This window comes from Oncorhynchus masou, chromosome 21 (assembly GCF_036934945.1).
Source record: "Oncorhynchus masou masou isolate Uvic2021 chromosome 21, UVic_Omas_1.1, whole genome shotgun sequence".
Lineage (NCBI taxonomy): Eukaryota > Metazoa > Chordata > Actinopteri > Salmoniformes > Salmonidae > Oncorhynchus > Oncorhynchus masou.
Genome location: NC_088232.1, coordinates 28756776 through 28778629, shown reverse-complemented (window position 1 = coordinate 28778629; position 21854 = coordinate 28756776). Strand labels below are relative to the sequence as shown.

Here is a 21854-nt window from a genome sequence, read left to right as displayed (position 1 = left end):
CAAGGCAACAGCAAGTCACAAGAATGTGGACCGTGGAAAAGCTACCTAAAAACACATCACTGCCACAGAAACAAACCACAAGAGCAGCCCTCCAATCAGCAAAGAGCCTGACAAGAGAGGAGCCAATCAGAAGCAGTCTTTACCTGGGGAAACAGCTCTGTGTGCAGGGGTAGGGGACGCCCACCTGGGTGGTTCCTTGACATAAGCAGCCACATAGAGGGGCAGTGAGTCTGTCTGTGCCTGTGGAGGTGTGTCAAGTCTCCCTGCACGTCAACTCTCTGGTGTTTGTGTGTGTGTTTCTGTGAACATTTGTGTATACCTGTGTGCTGTTGTGCGCCTGTCAGAGTGTGTCTGCGTCTGACCCGGTGTGTGTGTGTGTGTCCCGGTACATGCGTGTGTGTGATCCTGTCACAGTGCGTCTGTATGTATGTGTCCCTCCCAGTGTGTCTCTCAGTGGGAGGGCTTCTCCTAGACTGTCAGATCGAGGGGTCAGCTTGTCATACGGTCAGTTGCATGGCAGCGGGTTGCTATGAGCAGAGTGAAGCGAGGCAATACCGCAGCGTGGGAGAGACAGCAGGGGGACTTTCCCATGAATCACTGCTTTCCCACCCATTCAGAAAGGCCACCAAAATATGAATTAAGTTAGCACAGTCACAGAGATCCTCTCTAGCTTGATGTATTTCTATATTCAAAACAGACAAGTAGGCAATGTTGTTATTGAAGTGGTCGTTTGAGAATTCATAAGGCCATGTTCAACAGTAGTTTAATGTCTATCATAGTATAAAGTACAGTTTGCTATTCAAAAAGAACACTTGCAATGTCACATTGATGTAACGCTCATGTCTTGCAGTTACAATATAGCATTTCCTCTCCCCTTCAGTAAATAACTAACTCTTGGCCATAATAGAGGTATTTTAAAACCCACTCCACATATAAAAAGAGACAGAATGAAATGTGAATTAGGCAGAAGTGTGTAATCTCCTGTGTGAGACAAGACTAAACGGGAGATAGGCGAGACGAGTGCAAGCCTGGGTGCCGACAACATGATAAACTGGAGACTCTCCCTGGCCCACACGCACCACTTCATCACCAGCCCATCAATCTGCCCCATTATCAGACACACAGAGAAAGGGAGTTTAAGTGCTTTTTTGGCCCTGGATTTATACACTTGCTGCTAAACTGGAAGAGGCGTCAAAAGAGAGGATGGCTTATTCATCCAGCCAAAGCTCCATTTGGAGACTTCAATTTCTGTCGGCCGTGTCGCGGCTCCAATGGGGTAGGCCTTCATCCATAAAAACACATTACACCAGCACACCCGCCACTATATATCACAAGCAGAGGGAGAGTATGTGTGCGCATGGCCTGGTACAGAGAGCTAAAATACTGTGGCAGTGTTTTGCCTGGTGTTTAATACGCAGCGTATTAAGGAAGAGGGGCTCGTCGGTATCTCACAGCAGCCTGGAAATGAAAGGTCTTTTCACTCGGTATCAATTCAGAGAGAGCGAGGAGGAGGACAGGGGGAGGGAGAGAGAGAAAGGAAGAGAGGGAGAGAAAGAAACAGTAAGAGAAAAAGAGTAAAAGTAGAGTAAAAGTAGTGAAAAGGGAAGCAAAAAAGAGTAAGAGGGGGACAGAGACAGGGAGACCGACAAAGATGGTGAGAAAGAACGAGTTTGAGATAAAGGGCAGAAAAAGACAACTTAACACAGGCGAGTGGTTACCAACAGGGCTCTCTGAACCTGTAATAGGCTGTTTTACAAAAAGCCTTTGATGGTAAAGCTGCTCTTTGTTCGATACTCTCACCCCAATCATCTTTACACAATGCTGCAGCTGTACTTAACAAAAAATGGTTAGTGCGGCTGCACGCTCTCCTTTCTTTTACCTCCTCAAAAGCTGACTTTATCCACCCTGTGCGTGACATGAGAAATAAGTCTGCAAAGACCTAACCAACTTTCAGAAAACTCCACATTTATTCATACCAAGAGACTCTTTAAAAAGTCGAACGTAACAAAATACATTTAAAAAAGCTGCTCTGGGGGGTAAAGTGACTGGTGTGGTGGATTTCTGCTTGTGTTAAAGTGCGTGTGTGTGTGTTATGTGGTAAAGTGACTGGTGTGGTGGATTTCTGCTTGTGTTAAAGTGTGTGTGTGTTGTGTGGTAAAGTGCCTACCTCAGATGTCCCACAGCTCTGGTGCGGACCAGTGACAGGATGATGTAGTCATTCTGCTGACCCTGAAACCTGTCCACAGTCGTCACCTAAAGAGGAACACACACATCCATTATTTAACACAGACATCTTTAAATCAGGCCAATACCGGCAAGGCCGCGGGCCCCGATGGTATTCCAGGGTGCGTTCTCTGAACAGCTGGCAGGTTTATCCACGGTAATTTTCAACCTCCACTTGTCCCAGTCTGTAATCTCCACATTTTAAGATGTCCAACTTCATTCCTGTTCCCAAGAACTCTTAAGGCTTCATGCCACAATGACTACTGCCTTGTAGCACTCACATTTGTGATCATGAAGTGCTTTGAAAGGCTGGTTATGGCACACCACAACTCCATCATCCCAGACACACTAGACCCAGTCCAATTTGCATACCGCCCCAGCAGATCCATAGGCGACCCAATCTCAATTGCACTCCACACTGCCCTCACTCACCTAGATAAGAGGAGTGCCTATGTGAGAATGCTGTTCATTGACTACAGCTCAGCATTCAACTCCAAGCTCGTCACCAAGCTTAGGACCGAACACCTGCAACTGGAACCTGGAATTCCTGACGGGCCAACCCCAGGTGGTGTTGGTAGGCAACATCAACTCCACCACCATGACCCACAACACGGGGGCCCAACAGGGGTGTGTGCCTAGTCCCCTCCTGTACAGCCACAACTGGTATGGCAATAACACCGCCCTGGATCGCATGGTGCTACGCCGGGTGGTGTGGACAGCCCAGTACATCACTGGGCCAAGCTCCTTGCTAGGAAAGACCTCTATATACCAGGTGGTGTGAAAGGAAGAAACCGGAAAATCATTAAAGACACCAACCACCCAAGCCATGGAGTGTTCTCTCTCTGCTTCCACATGGCAAGCGGTACCGGTGCATCAAGTCTGACACTAACAGGCTCCTGATCAGCTTCTATCCCCATGCCATAAGACCCCTAAATAGCTAGCTAACAAAAATGGCTACACAGACTGAGTTGACCTTTCTATTGTATTCTTATTTATGTCTCTATGCACAGTCACAGGGCCCTACACACTAAGCACACGAATACTCATGCACACATACAAAACACCCACTCCATTTCCTCATTCACACATAATATGCACATACATTTATACTGACTCTACACACCCACTCACATACAATCATCATATACACTGCTGCTGCCCTGTTTATCATATATCCTAGTATATATCCTGCCTAGTCACCTTACCCAATACATATCTACCTCTATTGATCCAGTACCCCCTCTGCACATTGTAAATATGGTACTGGAACTGACCCTGTATGCTTACTTTATAATGTTCTTATTTCTTATGTTTATATATTGTGTTTTTGTTCTACCTTGTTATTTTTAGTATTACATTATTATACTGCATTGTTGAGGTTAGAGCTGCAAGAAAGGCATTTAACTGTACTAGTACATGTGACATTAAAAGAGGAAACAACCTGCAAAGTGCTAAAGTGGCTGGTGTGTTCTGCAGTAGATTAGTGAATATGAGTGGATGTGTGTGTTGAGGATGGCTGGATTTAGTTTAGATGTTTACGAGTGAGTGTGAGAGCTGAGCTCCCTTCCTAAAAATCCAGAGAGCAGAGGATCTTCTTACGGAGGCGGGAATGCTATGTGTTGTTCCTGCTGTAATCATGCTGGGCCACATGGAGGGGCAGGGGGTGTAATACGGTTTAGAGGGGCCCAGCCCAGGGTATTTACCAACAGTGCCCAGGCTGCTTACCTGGCCCTCACAGACTCAGGGTGACAACACACACACACAATTTATGGCTGTTATAGGAGAAAAATAGCCAGGATTTCTGAAGCCGAGGAATCGCGTGTCAGGCGAATTGCTTTATCCCCGGCAATCCTGCCCTTATAAGAAGCACATTTCAAAGAATTCCTTTTCCTTGCAGTGAGGAAACAAGCTGATTTTGGGAGGCTTTATTGTCAGCCTTATGCAATAGTGTTGCATACAGTATCTAATAGGTTGAGCTGTTCACTAAAGTAGTTAATGCCGACTTCAGTTGAAATAGCTAGACCCAGGCTGTCTCGATCAACCACCTCATCCATCAACCTACACTTCGCGCATTGCAGACAGTTCAAGGCCTTACCAGTGAACCATTCATGTTGACTGGAAGGGTCTAGGTGGTGAAGAATGTCAGATGGGTATCTCAGTAGCAAGAGACTGGCCTCTTCCATTCTCCTGAGTGGATCAATACGCCAGAGAGAAGAGAAGAGCCGTTGAGCTTCAGAACAGCAACAGCGTTAAATAAATCATCCTATCGTAGCCTTTTCTTTTGGTCGAATGCACTATTCATTGACTTGGGAGTCCCATAAGCCAACCCCCCCCCGAGTCCCCTTATGGGAGAAAGGAAAGCCAGGGAGAGAGGAAGGTAGAAAAACCAGGAAGTGGACCAATATTTATTTAAATCTCCCTGTCGCTATAAAGAACAAGTGCAGCACCAGAAGCAATCATGTCACTTTTACAACAGCGTGAGACTTCGAGATGTGTCTGTTCAGACACTAAGGCCAGTCGCTCTCAGGACCTCCCACCCACGTACTGGCCTACTGTTACCCCACAACACCCACCCACCCAATGGCATAGCCTAGTGGAAACTGAAGGGGCAAAATATGCTGTGCAATTTCAGCCAAAATGCTTCACCATATTTTCCAGCACAGAGTAAAGGCTGAAACCTTTTATTTTTAGCTCTGGGAGAGAGAGAGAGAGAGAGAGAGAGAGAGTGAGAGAGAGAGAGGGGGCTAGATAGATATCCCGGGGGCTTTTGCATTGTGTTAAGTTATTTATGTGAAATCTTCCGGGGAGGGAATCGCAAAGGTCATGACTTCACGGCAAGCAGCCAGGCACACATCCAAGGGTAGTGGAATCTGTTCTAGGGTGTACACACACACACACACACACACACACACACACACACACTAGAATCCCTGACAGAAGACACCCGACCAGAAAGAAAAGACACTAGCTCTCTTTCTCGTCACTGTCATTCTGAATCTCAGCAGATGGTCACCTGATTCAAATATTCATTATTGTATCTCTGGTCTCGCTCTGCTCTCCCCGTCTTCCCTCTTGTTCATGTGCCTGTAGGTAGCGACTGAAGACCGCAAGCAGGAAATTCCACAGTAACAGGGTGACACAGACTCATACAACTTTTATGTACAAGGACTACTTTTTATTCCCACAGAACATTTGACAAAAAAATTAATTTACTTGAACAGTGCAGATGCAAAGTTTGGTAACAGAATGATGACATCAACAAACAAACCATCATTGTTAACAAACTTTGCACCTGTACTGTTCTTCAAGTAGATGCATTTTTGTTGTTGTAAATTGTTCAGTGGAAATGGTTAAAAGTAGTTATTGTACATATAGTTGTATGGTTGATTAATTAAGCAACCAATGTTTTTTGTTTGACATACATTTTAAAGCGAAAAATCTGACTCTCCGTGAAACTATTTCCGGGGAATTGCCCATGCCTAATTGTCCCATCTTACACTTGGTTGAGTGTTCCCAGGGCTATGCTGGGGGTAATGAGAGGTCAGCGACACACACAGAGGTGGCAGTGGTAGAGAATTATAACAATCTCTCCATGACACCGTCGTCCAAACTCACCCATCTGTATGAGTGTCCCTGTGTGTAGCAGAGCCCTAGCACTGCCTTCAGAAAATGAACCCACCGGGAGAGAAGGGTAGTGCAGGCTCCTAACATCCATCCCTCCCTCTGTCATTCTCCCTCTCCCTTCATCCCTCCCTCCACAGCGTCGCAGTGAATAACTAGGTGGACTGATTAACCGTATCGCTTGTGTTACGTGTTCTATCAATGTCAATCTAAATTAGCCCTGACCTGCCTATGGATGTGTGTATGAGTGTGATCGCTCTAAATAGAGTTTGCATTAATGTGATTGTGTGCATTAATCAAATAACCCCCGTCACCCAGTTAAAGTAGCAGGTTAAACACAGCAAACGGCTTTAGTGTTCATAAAAATATCTATTCGTCACCCTTCTAAGATCCGAGTTAAGCCGGTGTAGGCAGTCAATGTAAATAATCATTTGTTCTCTAGTGACTCGCCTAGCTTAAATATTTTATTTAAAAATAAATATACATTTAAGAGAGCACTTTAACATTTCCCCAGTAACTACAACAAGTCCTTAAAAATGCATAGTATGCTAAAAATGTGAGATGTTAATTTTGCTTCTGATGCATATGTATGTGAACAGTTCCTAAGGCTCACTGTCCACAGTGGAATACAGAACTATTCAAACCCAGGGCCTTGAGGTGCGTAGCACAACAATGCTGATTTTCATCATTCACCTCTAACAAGGGATGGCTTCAGCCCTGGTTGGAACACTATCTGGCTAATCAGTGACAGTTTCAGTTAACTGACTAAATAAAGGAAACACTTGATTAAATTAGGGATGAAGTATATTGAAAGCAGGTGCATCCACACATGTGGTTCCAAAGTTCATTATGAAATTAACATCCCATCATGCTTAGAGTCATGTACAGTACATTCGGGAAAGTATTCAGATCCCTTGATCATCTGTGTTGCCTTGGCTGTGTGCTTAGGGTGGTTGTCCTGTTGGAAGGAGAACCTTCGCCTCGGTCTGAGTGCTCTGGAGCAGGTCAAGGATCTCGGGACTTCGCTCCGTTCAGCTTTTCCTGGATCCTGACTCATCTCCCAGTCCCTGCCGTTGAAAAACATCCCCACAGCATGATGCTGCCACCACCATGTTTCACTGTAGAGATGGTGCCAGGTTTCCTCCAGACGTGACACTCAGCATTCAGGCCAAAGAGGTCAATCTTGGTTTCGTCAGACCAGATAATCTTGTTTCTCATGGTCTGAGAGTCCTTTAGGTTCCTTTTGGCAAACTCCAAGCGGGCTGTCATGTGCCTTTTACTGAGGGGCTTCCGTTGGCCACGCTACCATAAAGGCCTGATTGAGTGCTGCAGACATGGTTGTCCTTCTGGAAACATTTTGAAAAAACTGTTTTCGCTTTGTCATTATGGAGTAAGTGTGTGTGTAGATCGATAAGGATTTGTATTTATTTAGTCCATTTTAGAATAAGGTTTTAACATAACAAAATGTAGAGAAGGTCAAGAGGTATGAATACTTTCCGAATGCACTGTATGTGTCCAAATCTGTGATGCCTTACCCTCATGGGCTGTCAAAAGAATGGGTTTCTGTGTGTTTACATGGTTTGGTGTGTGTGTGTTCGGGTTTCCGTTAGCCGGTAAAAGCCGTTTTTTGGCCAATCTTTTTCTCAAGCTGATAAATGAAATAGGGAAATTGGCAATCAATTGCAAAATAATGCTTTTTAACCTATTAATTGACGAAAATACCAGTCGATGTAAATACAGCACATGGTCTATAGGTACACTTACATAATTTTGTGGAATTAAATTGCTGTGTGTTTTCGGTAGTCGTTATGATTCTTATTCATCGCACACGCACAGCATACAGATACAGAGCCTAGTTAGAGAGGAAAGTGTCAGACAGCGTGAGAGCTGCTGCTACAGCTCCTGTTGTTGCTGGAGTGAAACATGTGCTTTTATAGGCTCAATCATTAAGGAACAATTCTAAATGCAATCGCGTGTTAAAATTGTTTTGATGGCCACGATAAAAAATAGCTACTATTTTATTTTTCATACTGGTAATTGAAGCGCGCTTCCCATTCAAGTGCATAGCCAACGGTAGGCATACATCAGCGCGTCACACGACTTTGCAATGAGCTGGAGGCGGTACGCATTTTGAAAACATACCTAATTGTGTGAAATCTGAATACTTTACTTAATATTTTGTCTTACCTTGCTTCATAGTAGCCTAGTAAAAATCCATTTCTATAAATGTGGAGGCAAACTCTTTAAAGATGTCCATATGCCATTGAAAAATTTAGCCTATTTCTCTCATGTTCTATTGTATTCAAAACAATTTGCTTCATTGTTCAGGAGCCAAAGGAACAATCCCATTCATATTAGCAACCCATGCTAGTTGCTGCATCTTTAGATGGCCCATCTATCAAGATTGATAAGGGATCATTTAATCTCTGTAACATGAAACAGCTGGCATGTGCAGTGCACTTTTGACAACGGTGTTCTCCCGCTAATTGTATTATTGAACTTACATTTGCGCGTAGTCTACTTCCTTGTGCGCATTGCTTAGTTTATAATGTGAAGAAATAGTTTATCAACATTTTCAGTTAATGTTCTGATCCGTTGCATCAGCCTCGTTCATTTTTAATGTGTTTTTTTCTCCAAATGTATTGTATGAATTTGGGATCTATCGTCCCACAACTGACCCAGAATCTGTTTGGAATAGGCCATTTCTTTCTCGCACGGACAAGCTGACCAATAGAATAGGTCAACTTCTCTACTATGGGGGATAGTAGATAGACATAGGATAGTGATTTTGTTATTTGTTCCTCATCTTGTCTGAGGAAAAGTGAATGTGGACAGTTATTCTAACATCTTCAAAGTTTCCTCTGAGTTGCATGTTCTGTTAAGATGAATTACCATAATCTAAATGTGATTTCTGTCATTCTGCGCACATATAAATATATGAGACCTTACCTTGTTGGGCTGTCCAAAGAAGGGGTTCCCAGCACAGCGCTGGTTGATGACGTCTCTGATGAGGTGTTTCTGTCCATTGTAGGTGGTGAGGATGCTGATCCTGTCGGCAGGGTAACCCAACAGACGCATGTACATGAACAGAGCCACACAGTACTCTGCCTCACCGAGATTCTAGAGGGAGGGAGGGGAGGGCAGGTTAGATAACACGTTTTGCACACAGAGGAAATTAAACAAAATACTATTACAAATACAAAAACCAATTTCCTAGCGTATGAGAATGTGTTCCCCCTACTCGTTTTAAATGGGCCTATATTACATAGGGGAGAAAGTGAGATGATTACAAAAGTGTTCATGTTCGTAATACAAATTTATTTCCACACTAAATTCAAACTCTTTTAGTACCCAGAGAGCATCCGTCCTTTAGGGTAATGTAAACCATTGTGTGTGTATATTAAATCTGTGCCCAAGCGGTGGTTGGTGTGACACAGAGTGGGGTCTGAGAGGCATCTCTCCCCCTTCCCCTCCTCTGCTAGACAGCTAGCCATGGGATCTCATCAAAACAATGTACCTTGTTTCTGTTTCCCCTGACCTGGATGGACTGATATGGAGCCCGTTAATATGACTAAGGCCAGGAGATTTTCCTAACTGTTTGATCTGACCAGGAAATACTCCGGGCCCCAGTTTGAAGCCCAGAGACACTCCCTAGGATACAGACATGCAGTAAGGCACACATATCCACCCATCAGCGCAGACATCAGTGTGTGTGTGCTTGCGTGTGGCGTATCCAGTAGTTGTGCCCGTCTGTCTCATGTCACTGCTTAATACAAATGTGATCTAATGTGCCCAAACTCCAGATATCTCAGTAACCATGGCAACAGCTGCCTCTGCCCATCGCCTCAGTTTGAGTGTAACGGCCCAGGACTGGCATGTGGCTGAGAGCAAGGAAGATGGGAAGGAAAGAGGGAAAGAAAAAGGGAGGGAAAGAGTATGTTGCTGTGGCACACTCCTCTGCCCCTTAACACTAAAACCGCTGGGCCTCGGGGGCCCCACCTCTACAAGCTAATGAGCAGTCATTCTGACTGCAACATTCTAACAGTGTAATTAATACATTTCATATACGCTATCGCTAAAAAAATAATTTAGTTGAGTTTATGAAGGTCTAAGGCACGGTCAGCAAGGCACGCAGTCAGCAAAACACGCGGTCAATCGATGAAAACAGCAGTAGTCTAAACATCTTTTAAAGCACCGAGTGTGCTTGATAGTGAAAATCAGCACAAAGGCTGATTTATAATGGCATTATAATAAATATTAGTGTCAATATGACAGCAGCCAAAAAAAGTCTGATACATCAGATACGGTGGCGAATTTGTCTGTCATCAAAAAGGAGGTAACGCATAATCTCTGAAGCGATCCTGTGACATGGTTTCTCTAAAGAAAAGTATCCCATACAGGTCTGAACAAAAGCTCTCCATGTACACGCTCTGCCCACCGAATGCTCCACGGACATACAGGATGGAAATGAATGCTTCCCAGCTCATCAACAGACAGGGTCTCCGTGCTTAGCCACAGTAACGTTTCTGAATGCTGTAACATGGCCATGTCGCATAAACAATGAAAGCTGGTGAGGGCATTGCTGATGTGTTTTGTTGAGATGAAGGGCCTGCTGTCTCAGTGATGACATTTTGTGCTGATAAATTGTCATGTAGCATTGTCACTGGCTTGTTCCATCTAGAAATGGTGCAGTCCTTTCCTCTCTCTCCTGTCTCACTGTTTCATATGGTAGTGGCACAGGCACTTGCTCAGTGTGCACTGTTGTAGGCCTCGGAGGTGTAGGTTAATCAGGAGAATAATCAGAAATGTCATGATTCATTTCTTCCTCTCCAGAGTTCTCATTCAGATCTTATAGCAGCGCAAACGCAGCATGTGCATCCATTCATCGTGGTCTTGGTGGGTAATTTACAATGGCAAGCTCTCACTGTGTACACCAAGTAGACTGATAAAACTGCTTGGGTTTGGTGGAAAGATAAACATTTCAAATATACCAATACAATGGCCCACTCTGTTCGTCATGACAAGTGGTGATTACATCATTTTGCATTGTTCGCTTCCCTTCACTCATCAACTCACCCATTCTCCCTCATCATACTTTACGTCATTTCATTAGTTCTTATGCGTGTGAAATTAGTTTCGGTATAGTTTAGGTTCAGTTGAGGCAAATATCTGAGTGATTATCAACTGGGCACGGCCCATTACACTGTCGGGAGAAGGAGCGGACCAGACCCAACTGTCAGGAAGATGAGCAATGGGGGGGAAAACCCATTTAAAAAAAGACATGCCACCATAAAACTGGTTATAACTCCAGTTCCGTTACTGATATTAAGATTCTACCAGCAGCAGCATGTTACAGTATATAGACCTATTTAGGAAAAGCCCGGGAGGGAGGCATGACTTTAAAAATGGCAGATTCATGTTTTTTAATTCATGAGCAGTCAAAATTACTGCCTAGCGGTTCTAGCGTTTAGGAAAATTAAAGAGTTAAAAGGTCCTCAGTTGAACTACTGTAGAATCAGGGCTGAGTGAAAGACACTGAGAATGTACCGTACTGGTAAATACACAGACATGCTAAAGTAATCCAGCTAATGTTAACCTTTTCCAATGACCAGTGACTTCAATCTTCTCTCGCTCCCATCAGTGATCTATTGAATAATGAAGTGAGGCTAAAACCATATACAGTCTAGTCCAGTGGTTCCCAACCTGGGGTACATGTACATTAATAAGGGGAAGCATTTTAATTTTATGGCCCATTGCAAGTGTGTGTACAGAGCAGGGGCACTCACAATGATCTTGAGGGGTTGCAGTATTAAGGTAAAATGTACTTTAGCAAATGAGCCATGCCAAAGAGACAGGGGGATAGATCACTGTTGGCTAGGTCTCCTGTTGCTAGTGCCCAATGGAGTGCCTTGAGCTGGAGTGTGTGATGGGGGAGGGTGATGTTTGAACAGCTGTGACAGGCATTCACCACACTTTTGGACACTATTGCCTCTCCAGAGTCCAATTCACCCCTCTGATCTCTTGATGTGTGTGTATATATATATATATGTGGTGGGGGCCACTACCCCTCTGGTCTCGGGACAAGAGTGCTTAAGGGGGGTGAGTATTTATGAGATGTGCTACATTTCCTTGAGGCGCCTAAAAGTGGCAATAGGAAAACAGAGAGGAGAGGAGCTCATGTGATCTGATGCATAGACCGAAAGACACATGCTCCTCATTTAACCAACAATGGGCAGATTCAGCACACACACACACGCATACCAGGGTTTCACTTAGCCAGTAATAGCCGGTTTTTGCCCCCCCCCCCCTCTAAAAAATATGAAAAGCCGATAAATCTAATTGCCGCAGGCCACTTGTCCTGGAGAAGAAGAAACAAATCCCATTGTGAAATAATGCTTTTTAGCCTATTCATTGACGGAAATACCAGTTGATGGAAAAACATTTGACCGGTCATGCTGATCGGTCTACAGGTTCATTTGCATAATTAAATTGCCTAGTGCATTTTTGTTAGTCGTGATGCACCTTATCACGTGCACAGCATACAGATGCAGCTCTGTCATGTAGCTGCTGATACAGCTAATCAAACAGCCTGTTCATGGCTGCTGGAGTGAACCAAGCTTGAACAACGCAATCACGTGTTAAAAACAGTTTAGATGGCCACGATTAAAAAGAGCTACTATTTTATTTTGCATCTGGTAATTGAAGCGTGCTTCCCATTCGCCATTTAAGTACATAGGCAAATACGCTTCAGCGCTTCACACACCACTTTGCAATGAGCTGGAGGGAGTATGCATTTCAAAAACATATACTTAATTCCTTAAAACCGGAACGTTTTACTTCATATGATGAGGCACGTCTTACCTCGCTTCAAAGTAGCCTCGGCAAAATCCCACCATAGAAACGTGGAGGCAATTCTTTAATAAAGACATCCATATACCACTGAAACCAGAAGCTTATTTCTCTCATGTTCTATTGGTTTTCAAATCAACATTCTGTCATTGTCCAGTAATGTAAGACTACATCTTTAGATCTCTCCTCTTCCTAGATTTCTAACAGCTATTTTCTTATCAGGCACATGAAACTGCTAACATCAGAGGTGCCCTTTTGACAAAGTGTTTTCCTGCTCATGGCATTAGGGAATGAACATTTGTGCCTAGCCTACTGCTTGTGTGCGTTGGTGCGCTTATAATGTGAAGAAATGATGGTTTATCAACATTTTAACCTGAACGTTCTGCTCTGTTGCATCAGCCTCATTGATTTTGAAGTTGTTTTTGTTGTTAATGTATTGGTTGTATGAATTTGGGATCTATCGTCCCACAACTGTCCCAGAGTCTGTTTGGAACAGGCCATTTCCTTCTTGCACAGAACGACAAGCTGACCAATAGAATACTATGAGGAAAAGTAGATTGATTTTGCTGTTCATTACTCATCTTTCTGACTAAGGAAAAGTAAATGTGGACAGTTATTCTAACATATTCAAAGTATTATTGGCCGATATACCGTTTCTACCATAATCTGCAAGGTCTGCAGGCTACGCCACTGCTTATAACATATAGACAACTATGAGAGATGTCAAATCCATGATATCCAGCACAGAGCTCCAGCTATACATGGGTTTTGCTAACTTGCTGGCTAAGTGGCTACATCAAGCTTCTTGGTTAAAGCAGAGACTTTCAATCCTCACCTGGGTCAAGATCTCTGTTGCCTAAATTATTTTGTGCGTCCCCCCAGAAATAGCCCACCTCCCCTTTTTATACCCCGGTATGGCACAGAAACGGTATGGCGGCATTAACATCTGGATACCGCCCAACCCAGCTTCAAAGTGTGCATCAGAACTCCGTAAGGACGACGCACGGCGCTGCATGTTCTGTTCAAATGTATCACCATAATCTAAACCTGATTTGTCATTCTGAGCACTGTGGGTAGACGCCCTAATCAGATGCATATGGGTCTGGTAAATTAAAACGCTGCCAGTCAAACGTCTGGCGCCACATTTTCCTAACGGAAACCGGAAAAACACAGGCCGAGACACACAGGCCGAGACAGAGACACACAGACCGAGACAGAGACACACAGGCCGAGACAGAGACACACAGGCCGAGACAGAGACACACAGACCGAGACAGAGACACACAGACCGAGACAGAGACACACAGACCGAGACAGAGACACACAGACCGAGACAGAGACACACAGACCGAGACAGAGACACACAGGCCGAGACAGAGACACACAGGCCGAGACAGAGACACACAGGCCGAGACAGAGACACACAGACCGAGACAGAGACACACAGACCGAGACAGAGACACACAGGCCGAGACAGAGACACACAGGCCGAGACAGAGACACACAGGCCGAGACAGAGACACACAGGCCGAGACAGAGACACACAGACCGAGACAGAGACACACAGACCGAGACAGAGACACACACACACATACAAAGGCAGACAGACAGACACACACAGGCCGAGACACAGGCCGAGACACAGGCCGAGACACAGGCCGAGACACAGGCCGACACAGAGCCAGACACACCGACACAGAGCCAGACACACCGACACAGAGCCAGACACACCGACACAGAGCCAGACACACCGACACAGAGCCAGACACACCGACACAGAGCCAGACACACCGACACAGAGCCAGACACACCGACAGACAGACATAGAGCCAGACACCAGCCTAAGCCACTTCCTAAGGAAAGACAATCTAACTGCTAGTCTGGAGGACAGAGTCATTAGCCTGTCCTGAGTGGATCCAGTGTTAACGGTGAGCTAGTCCAGGTAATGAACATATCATCTGGACTTGTTCTGAATCCATTAAGGTTTAAAATGAATGAATCCTTGAATGAATGAATCCTGTGTCCTGTGTGGCTCAGTCGGTAGAGCATGGTGCTTGCAACGCCAAGCGTCGTGGGTTCGCTTCCCGCTAGGGCCACCCATATGTAAAAGTAGTGGCCCCAGCCGACTTGTAAGTCGCTTTGGACAAAAGCGTCTGCTAAATGGGATATATTATTATATTATTATTAACAATAAACACTACTTTGCTACTGTGGTGAGTGTGTGGGCGTACGCAAAGCGCTTGTTCCTGTATAAATGTGCATTATTAACCTGGTAGAAGTAAGGGTTGGGCTCGGACTCCCCCACTCCGTTGAAGTCCTCCACGTTGATTAGCTGGAAGTCGAAGGTCAGGCCAGGGTTGGGGGCCTGGAACTGGGGCAAGAGCTGTACGTGGGGCAGGTTCCCCAGCTGCTTATAGCGCCAGTTATACAGGTTACACAGACTGGAGGAGAGGTGGAGAACCATGTTAGCATTCATTCATATGGTTAGAGAAAGACACCTTACTATTTAAAAGCTGCTACACATAGGATTTTGTAGAATTTTTGCATTGTAATTTCAGAAAGTGGCCATCATTTATCTGCCACTAACAGTGGAATGAGTGTTTCACAGTATTACTTACCCGCCAGTGTTGTGACTGGCCGTGATACTGGCTGTTGGATTTCTCCTGCCAGAGCGGAATCTGTTGTCAAACTGGGAAAGCTGTTCTGACTTTGTGGCTGGGTTACCTAGTGGAAATTCATGTAATTTCCTAGCTGCAAAAATGCAATGTTCGCTCTATTTCAGTTTGTGAGAAAACAAGCACTGAATAGTGTACGGAATCACTGTACCATCTAAATCACTAACAAATACATTTTGAAAAAAATATTGTTTTACAGCTGTTTGAAGCAGCTTCAAAACAGCTGTAAAACCTACATCGTTTGTAGTTGAAAATATATTTATTTGTGATTTAGATGGTACAGTGATGGAACACTATTCAGTGCTTGTTTTCTCACAAACTGAAATTGAGTGAACAGTGTAGAATTTTCGCAACCAGGAAATTAGCGATGTCCATTAGATAACCCAGCCACAAAGTCAAACAGTTTTCCCAGCAGATATCACAGCCAACCACAATACTGGCAGGTAAGTAATAATGTGAAACACTATCATTCCCCTTTTAGCGCCAGATATATGATCAACATTTTATGAAATTATAACGCAAAAGTGTCAAACAAACCCTGTGTGTAGCACCTTCAAAGAGAGATTCACTATTCACCACTCTAGCTTAGCGTCCACGTTAGTATACAGTACATACTGAGGGCACTACTACTGATTAGCCAAGCCAATTAGCCAGGGAGCCATTCACGTGTATCAGCGGCTACTTAGAACCTATTGGATCACGGACATAACCAATTAAACCCTCCTGGCTAACAGACTAGTTATTTTTGTCTCGTCTTACGTTTAAGAGGATTAAGAGATGTCACACACACACACACTAAACCAAATATTCTGTAGATTTTTTTGCACAAATGTTTGATGATGAAAACGTCAAATGACTTTCTGCATGTCCAGACTTGTTGATGTGTGATTAGATGAGAATAATATGTGAAGCATTCAGCATTTCTGTCTGAACCCAGTCCCCAGTGTGCCTTACCCACCTGGCGCGGGCACGTCCCTGAGCGTCCAAGTCAACGGTGGGCACCCCTAGGCGTACGAAGCGGGTGAACAGGGACTGCTCCATGTTGGAGTACTTCTGGAAGGCCATGTTCTTAATGACGGGGGGCAGCTGGTGGTGGTCTCCTATCATGATCCAACGCTTCAGCCTGCTGTAACCGTCCTCTGGGTTCTGGAGCGAGAGAGGAAAGACACAAGGTCAGTTCTTCTCCACAAAGTGTTCTTAGGGGAAAAAGCCTTGCATTTCAAAAGTGCCCATCACCAGCCCTGCACCTCTTCACACATCTGTTCTTCACCTTTCCTTCTCTCCATTCTCCTCCCTCTGCCTGTTAACTGAGTGGTGAACTTTGTGTGCCAACTATCTGGCTGGCACAGAATACTGGGAATGCAGGAGAGGAGAGGTAGGATAGAGACAGAGCGGAGCCTCACTGATGCGTTTACTATGCTTCTGCTGATTAGGAGGGAGAGTAATGAGGGCTTGACCCCAGACAAACCTGATATTACCAAGGCTCATAAATCGAGCCAGATTCAATCCCCGATAGGGACCCAATGGAAAGAAAATTAAAGGTGGGGGATGTGGATTCTCGTTACCGCCTGCGATGCTACGACAGCAGGCATGATGGGTTTGGATGTTTGCGTTGGTTGGAGCGAGAGACTAAGAGGTTGTTGGCCTGGTTGATGTGGCTTAATGGTCTCCTCTGTAAACAGACCCTAGTGCCATCTGCTACCTGAGGCTATTAGGTCCCAGCATGATGACCACATTAACAGTGGATGGGACCCATTCATCCTGAGTGACAAGGAGTTCTCTTCTTATGGGAAGTATAGACCTAAAAAAAAGGGCTTTAGAGCTGAACATTGGGGTTTACCGCCGGTGGGATTTTGGGGTCTGGCTGTAGTAATTTACCTGCAGCAGGAGAGGGATGAAGGTCTCGATCTCCAGGATCTGAGCTGCTTCCTCCATCAGGATGTTGTCATACTGAAAACACAAGAACATGTGTGTAGGTAACGAGTTGCCTCTGTCCCGAGTTGTGTGTGTGATCGTAGTGTCGTGATCGTGTGTAGTGTTTGTGTGTTTGTCTGACCTTGAAGCCCAGCTCTACCAGATCATGGCGTTTGAGGGCAGCGTGGGTGCAGGTCATAGCGATGATCTTAGCCTCCTTCACCAGCAGGTACTTGGAACGGTCCAGTCCACTCCTCAGCAGCTCAAAGGCACGGAACTCCTGATGGACACACACACACACACACTAGTAAGAAGGTGGTTCAGAGGGCTGGGGATAGGGTTAAAGGTTAAATCATCAGCATTGCCAGGTAGTGATGACTGGTTCAAAGGGCTGCATCACAGTGAGCAGATGTTTATCATAAGATGACACAATGGAATACAATTGTCTTTGGATGTAAAAATAAATAAATAATGAAGGGTAATATAACACAGATCACATCCCCGTGGATGGAGGTTTAACTCAACGCTCTCAATAAACACAAAACATCTATGTCGGAAAAAATGCTTTTGTGCCAAAATAGAGGACCATAATCAATTGTGTGTCCAGATATATGTCAAATGCTGTCATCTACAACAGGGAGGTCATGCAAGGCCATACATTTTAATTTATTTTTTATTTTAAATATGAAAACAAAAAAAGTCACATTCCATCACCTAAAAATAGGATTCTGAAGAGATTCCATTGAAAAAATACCAAAACAAGGAATGAAATGTAAGACAGTAATTGCACGTGACCTTGCTATGTTTTTAGGAAATCCTTGAGATCTCAAGACCCGATATCCTCCTTCTCTGTCAGTCCTTTCTAGTCCTTTCTATCCTCAGGAGCAGGCAGAGAGAGCATTTAAAGGATATGGGTTACTGTTCAATAGAAACTAAGTGAGCAGCCGAGCACTTCAGAACAGATTCCATTACAGGGCTCTTCTGATTGGGAAAAGCAAGATCGGAGTGTCTTCCTAAAAGAGACCGAAAGGGAGTGGCTTAAATTGAGAGAGACCAGGCAGAGATATCATAGCTCTATACTGCTGAGGATGAGAGTGGGCTAGTGTGGTTATTTTGAGACGGCCACATTTGCAGTCAATGGGCTAGGGGGGTGAGGAGGGCTGAGGTGGAGCCTCAGAGGGAACTGGGAGAGATAAATATTTGATTAGTTACTATTTTTACAATAATATTAAAACGCGACCAAAACATGTCATATTAATGAGGGTTATTTTTAACGCCCCGTGGTTCCTCAGCGGTTGAAGGGTGAAATTAAGCCGTCTTTCTTCCTCCGGACTGAAAGGAGAGAGGAAGAAAAAGAGGATAAACAGCATGAGGCTGGATGTAGAGAAACCCAAGTGGTAGACGGCTGTACACTGTGTTCCAGTTGTGTGTGTGTGTGTGTGTGTGTGTGTGTTGGCATCGTCTGCTGGGATGGCACCTCACAACACACAAACATCTTTAAGACACTCCTGGTAGGCAGCCAGGCAACAGAGCATTTTCATTCTCCTGTGATTCTAGAGGGAGATTCTGAGTAGGGAGACAGACCGATATCTCTCGCAGCAACAGCATCATGGGGCTGAGGCCGGGGTGAGTGAACACGGTGAGGTTCTCACGTCTGATGTGATGGGGCTAGTGATACGAGGGAAGCCATATAAAAATCAAGGCCACATATACATGTTGGGATATTACCCCCAGTGAATAACTTCTTTATTGCTTCTGCAAGGCCGTCACTCCCATAAATCTCTAATGTTATTGTTCTCTCTATATAAAAGACTGGGCGCAACCAGGAGGGGCTGAATCTGAGCTGAGGTGCATGGCAAAGCGGTGTGCATGTTTGTATGTGTACACAGAAGTCCGATTTCAGAGTGTGTGTAGGGAAGTCAGAGTGAATGCAGGGGTCTGTAATCGTCCAGCTGCATCTGGGGAGACATGCAGTGGGTCCTGTGAAACTGCCAATGGGGGAGGAGGTGTAGCAGGGTGAGATATCATCATGTAATGCCAACCCATGTCTCACAGAACACAGACAGAGAGCGAGGAGAGGGAGAGGAAAGGGATAGGAGGGAGAGAGAGATGCATGGAGATAAAGATGGTGGTGAATATGGAAAAGAATTGCGCCATCTATCCAACCGCATCATATTACAAACTCCTAATATCACAACAGAAACAGCTGTTGAAATCTGATTTGATGCAATGTAACGGTCGCTGCAATGCTACTTCCTTAATAAAGAGTAGGATGTCCAATCACCAGTGAGCCCAGGCAGACCTGTTATGGAGCCAGTGGGGTAAACACAATCATGTGTTCAGTGAATGTGTTCCAGCTCCCACTTGCCCACACAGCTGGCTAATGACCCATGAGGAACAGCCAATCTGCTGACATGGTGTGTGTGTGAGACATACCTACCACTGACTGGGGTGAAGATGTGTGTTCAAGAACTTGTGTGTATGACATGTTGACCTCTGACAGAGTGAGGAACTTATTGGCGTGTTGAGCATGTGCCTTCATCTAGATAAACATGTGACATGTGTGTGTGTGTGGCCTGCCCTACCTCCAGCTGGGTAAAGATCTTCTTGATGTGTCGGTAGCAGCCCTCTGCGATGTCCATGTCTTCTTCGTAGGAGCGACCGTAGAACACAGGCTGGGGGGCGTTGGAGAAGTACTTATGGAAGGGGAAGTGTGCTGCCACGGCCTCGGCCTCCACCGGACAGCCCTGCTTAGACCGGACCTTGCTCATGTACTCTTCCCAGCGAGACATCACCTACAGCAGGGAGAGGGAGGACAACAGACAGACACCCCCTCCTGGATGTTACAGGTCTTGCTCTTTTTGGTATGCCACACACACGCATTCTCACTCATACAGATAGACAGTCGAGTCCCATTCACAGAGCACGCACGCTTCTTCACACAAACACACTCGTTGCATCACATACAAAAAGGCACGCACAGTCACAGACATGGACGCAAACACAGTCAACACACATTTTAATGTGAGAATATAACGGGAAAAGAACAGAATAAAATATAAATTAGATTTTTCCCTTGAGTGTCACGGGAACGTGTGGAACCGTGACAAACACAGCCTTAGGGAACTGTGGAACAACTTGCAATTTAATCAGTATTACAAATGGGGCTGTAGCTTGGCCATCTGCTTTAATAGACCATAACGATTAACAGAGACCATTATCCACCCCTGATATTCTCCATCAAAACCATCTCAAGCTCATTACTTCCTGATGTCCAATCCCTTACAGGGTCTCTGAGCGGTAAGGTGACAGGGCAGATGAGGAACAGAACACCCTTCATCTTACAGCCCAGGCCTATACACAGAGACAAGGTAACCATTTAGAAAACTTTATGACAATGTTAGGGGAGATATTTTTGATGAGTTGTCCATGAAGTCGTGTAGATAGCTGGTGTCTGTTCTGCTCGCGTCTGTCCAAAGACAATCAAAAGCTTGATGACTATAGGAATCAGAGAAGAGGGGAGCCCCCTGACTGGCATGGAGGATTTCAATGTGTTGAGCGAAGGGTCTGGCATACACCATAGGTTCCATAAACCCCACTACAATACTGAGCCTGACACGACGACTGTGGAATCTGCTATTAAACCAGCGTCTCCCTCACTCCTCTGCTCACAGTTTCGCCTGACTGACAGCATGCCTCCTCAGTGAGAACTTGTCTTGATTTGGGCTATTGGATGAGCTCTCAGGTCTTCTTAAGTTGACAGTTGCCTTGGGTTGTGGTCTCTGTTTAAAAAGGCTCTGTTGTCTATTCTGGGCTGTTCTGCTGATGCATCCTGGAGCCAGTATGCAGTATTTAGGTGACAAAAATAAATTGAGGATTGACTATAATAACTGAGGGGTTGGTATAATATGTTGGTATTCGCTGTCGAAGCCAGATATGAAGTGAAAGTAAAATAGATACTGACACTTATTGAACTGGGATGTTTCAAGTGTAACATGGATAAGCAGACTTTAGATTTTAGAGATGCATTTTATTCTCCATTTTTGCAGGTGAGGATATCAGGAATTAAAGATTCATTAGGAAATCCATATGTCCTCCCTGTACTGGAAAGTCACACACACACCCCTCCTGTACTGACCTGGTAGAGGTAGAAGTGTCCAGCGGTCTCACAGGTGTAGGACACGTCTCCAGGGACATCCAGACTCTCCTGCAGACGACCCACCTCTCGGAGCAGCTCCAGCCTCCTGGCCAGCACGTAGTTCACACGCCCATACCTGAACAACATTCCACATTTACATCAGTCTTTTCATTCTATGAAAACCTCAAACCTTACGTTATTGGGACTGCCTCTTTTTAAAATATTTTTATTTTTTACCTTGAGACGGAAAATCCTGTTTTTTTGTGACGTTGATTACACCTAGTAACATGAACAACCCTATACAATCAGAACACACTATTCTCATATTGCTGATAACAGTACCGACCTCCCCTACACATTGCCTGCCCTATCACGCCATTCTGAGAGGAAATGTTCATGTTGAGAGGAGATCTGAAGCCTAAACCTGTGACACC

General features: G+C 44.9%; 1 protein-coding gene across 1 annotated transcript in view; it reads right to left on the bottom strand.

Annotated features, from left to right (window-relative positions):
• The window catches only part of aqr (aquarius intron-binding spliceosomal factor), a 56701-nt gene that overhangs the window by 5488 nt on the left and 29359 nt on the right, over window positions 1–21854 (bottom strand). The window contains exons 25-32 of the mRNA XM_064927977.1: window positions 21421–21556; window positions 19868–20077; window positions 17425–17562; window positions 17247–17318; window positions 16327–16514; window positions 14963–15134; window positions 8794–8964; window positions 2168–2253 (exon numbers count right to left, since the gene is read on the bottom strand). Of these exons, the coding sequence (XP_064784049.1) occupies window positions 2168–2253; window positions 8794–8964; window positions 14963–15134; window positions 16327–16514; window positions 17247–17318; window positions 17425–17562; window positions 19868–20077; window positions 21421–21556 (1173 nt within the window). The remainder of the gene's footprint in view (window positions 1–2167; window positions 2254–8793; window positions 8965–14962; window positions 15135–16326; window positions 16515–17246; window positions 17319–17424; window positions 17563–19867; window positions 20078–21420; window positions 21557–21854) is intronic.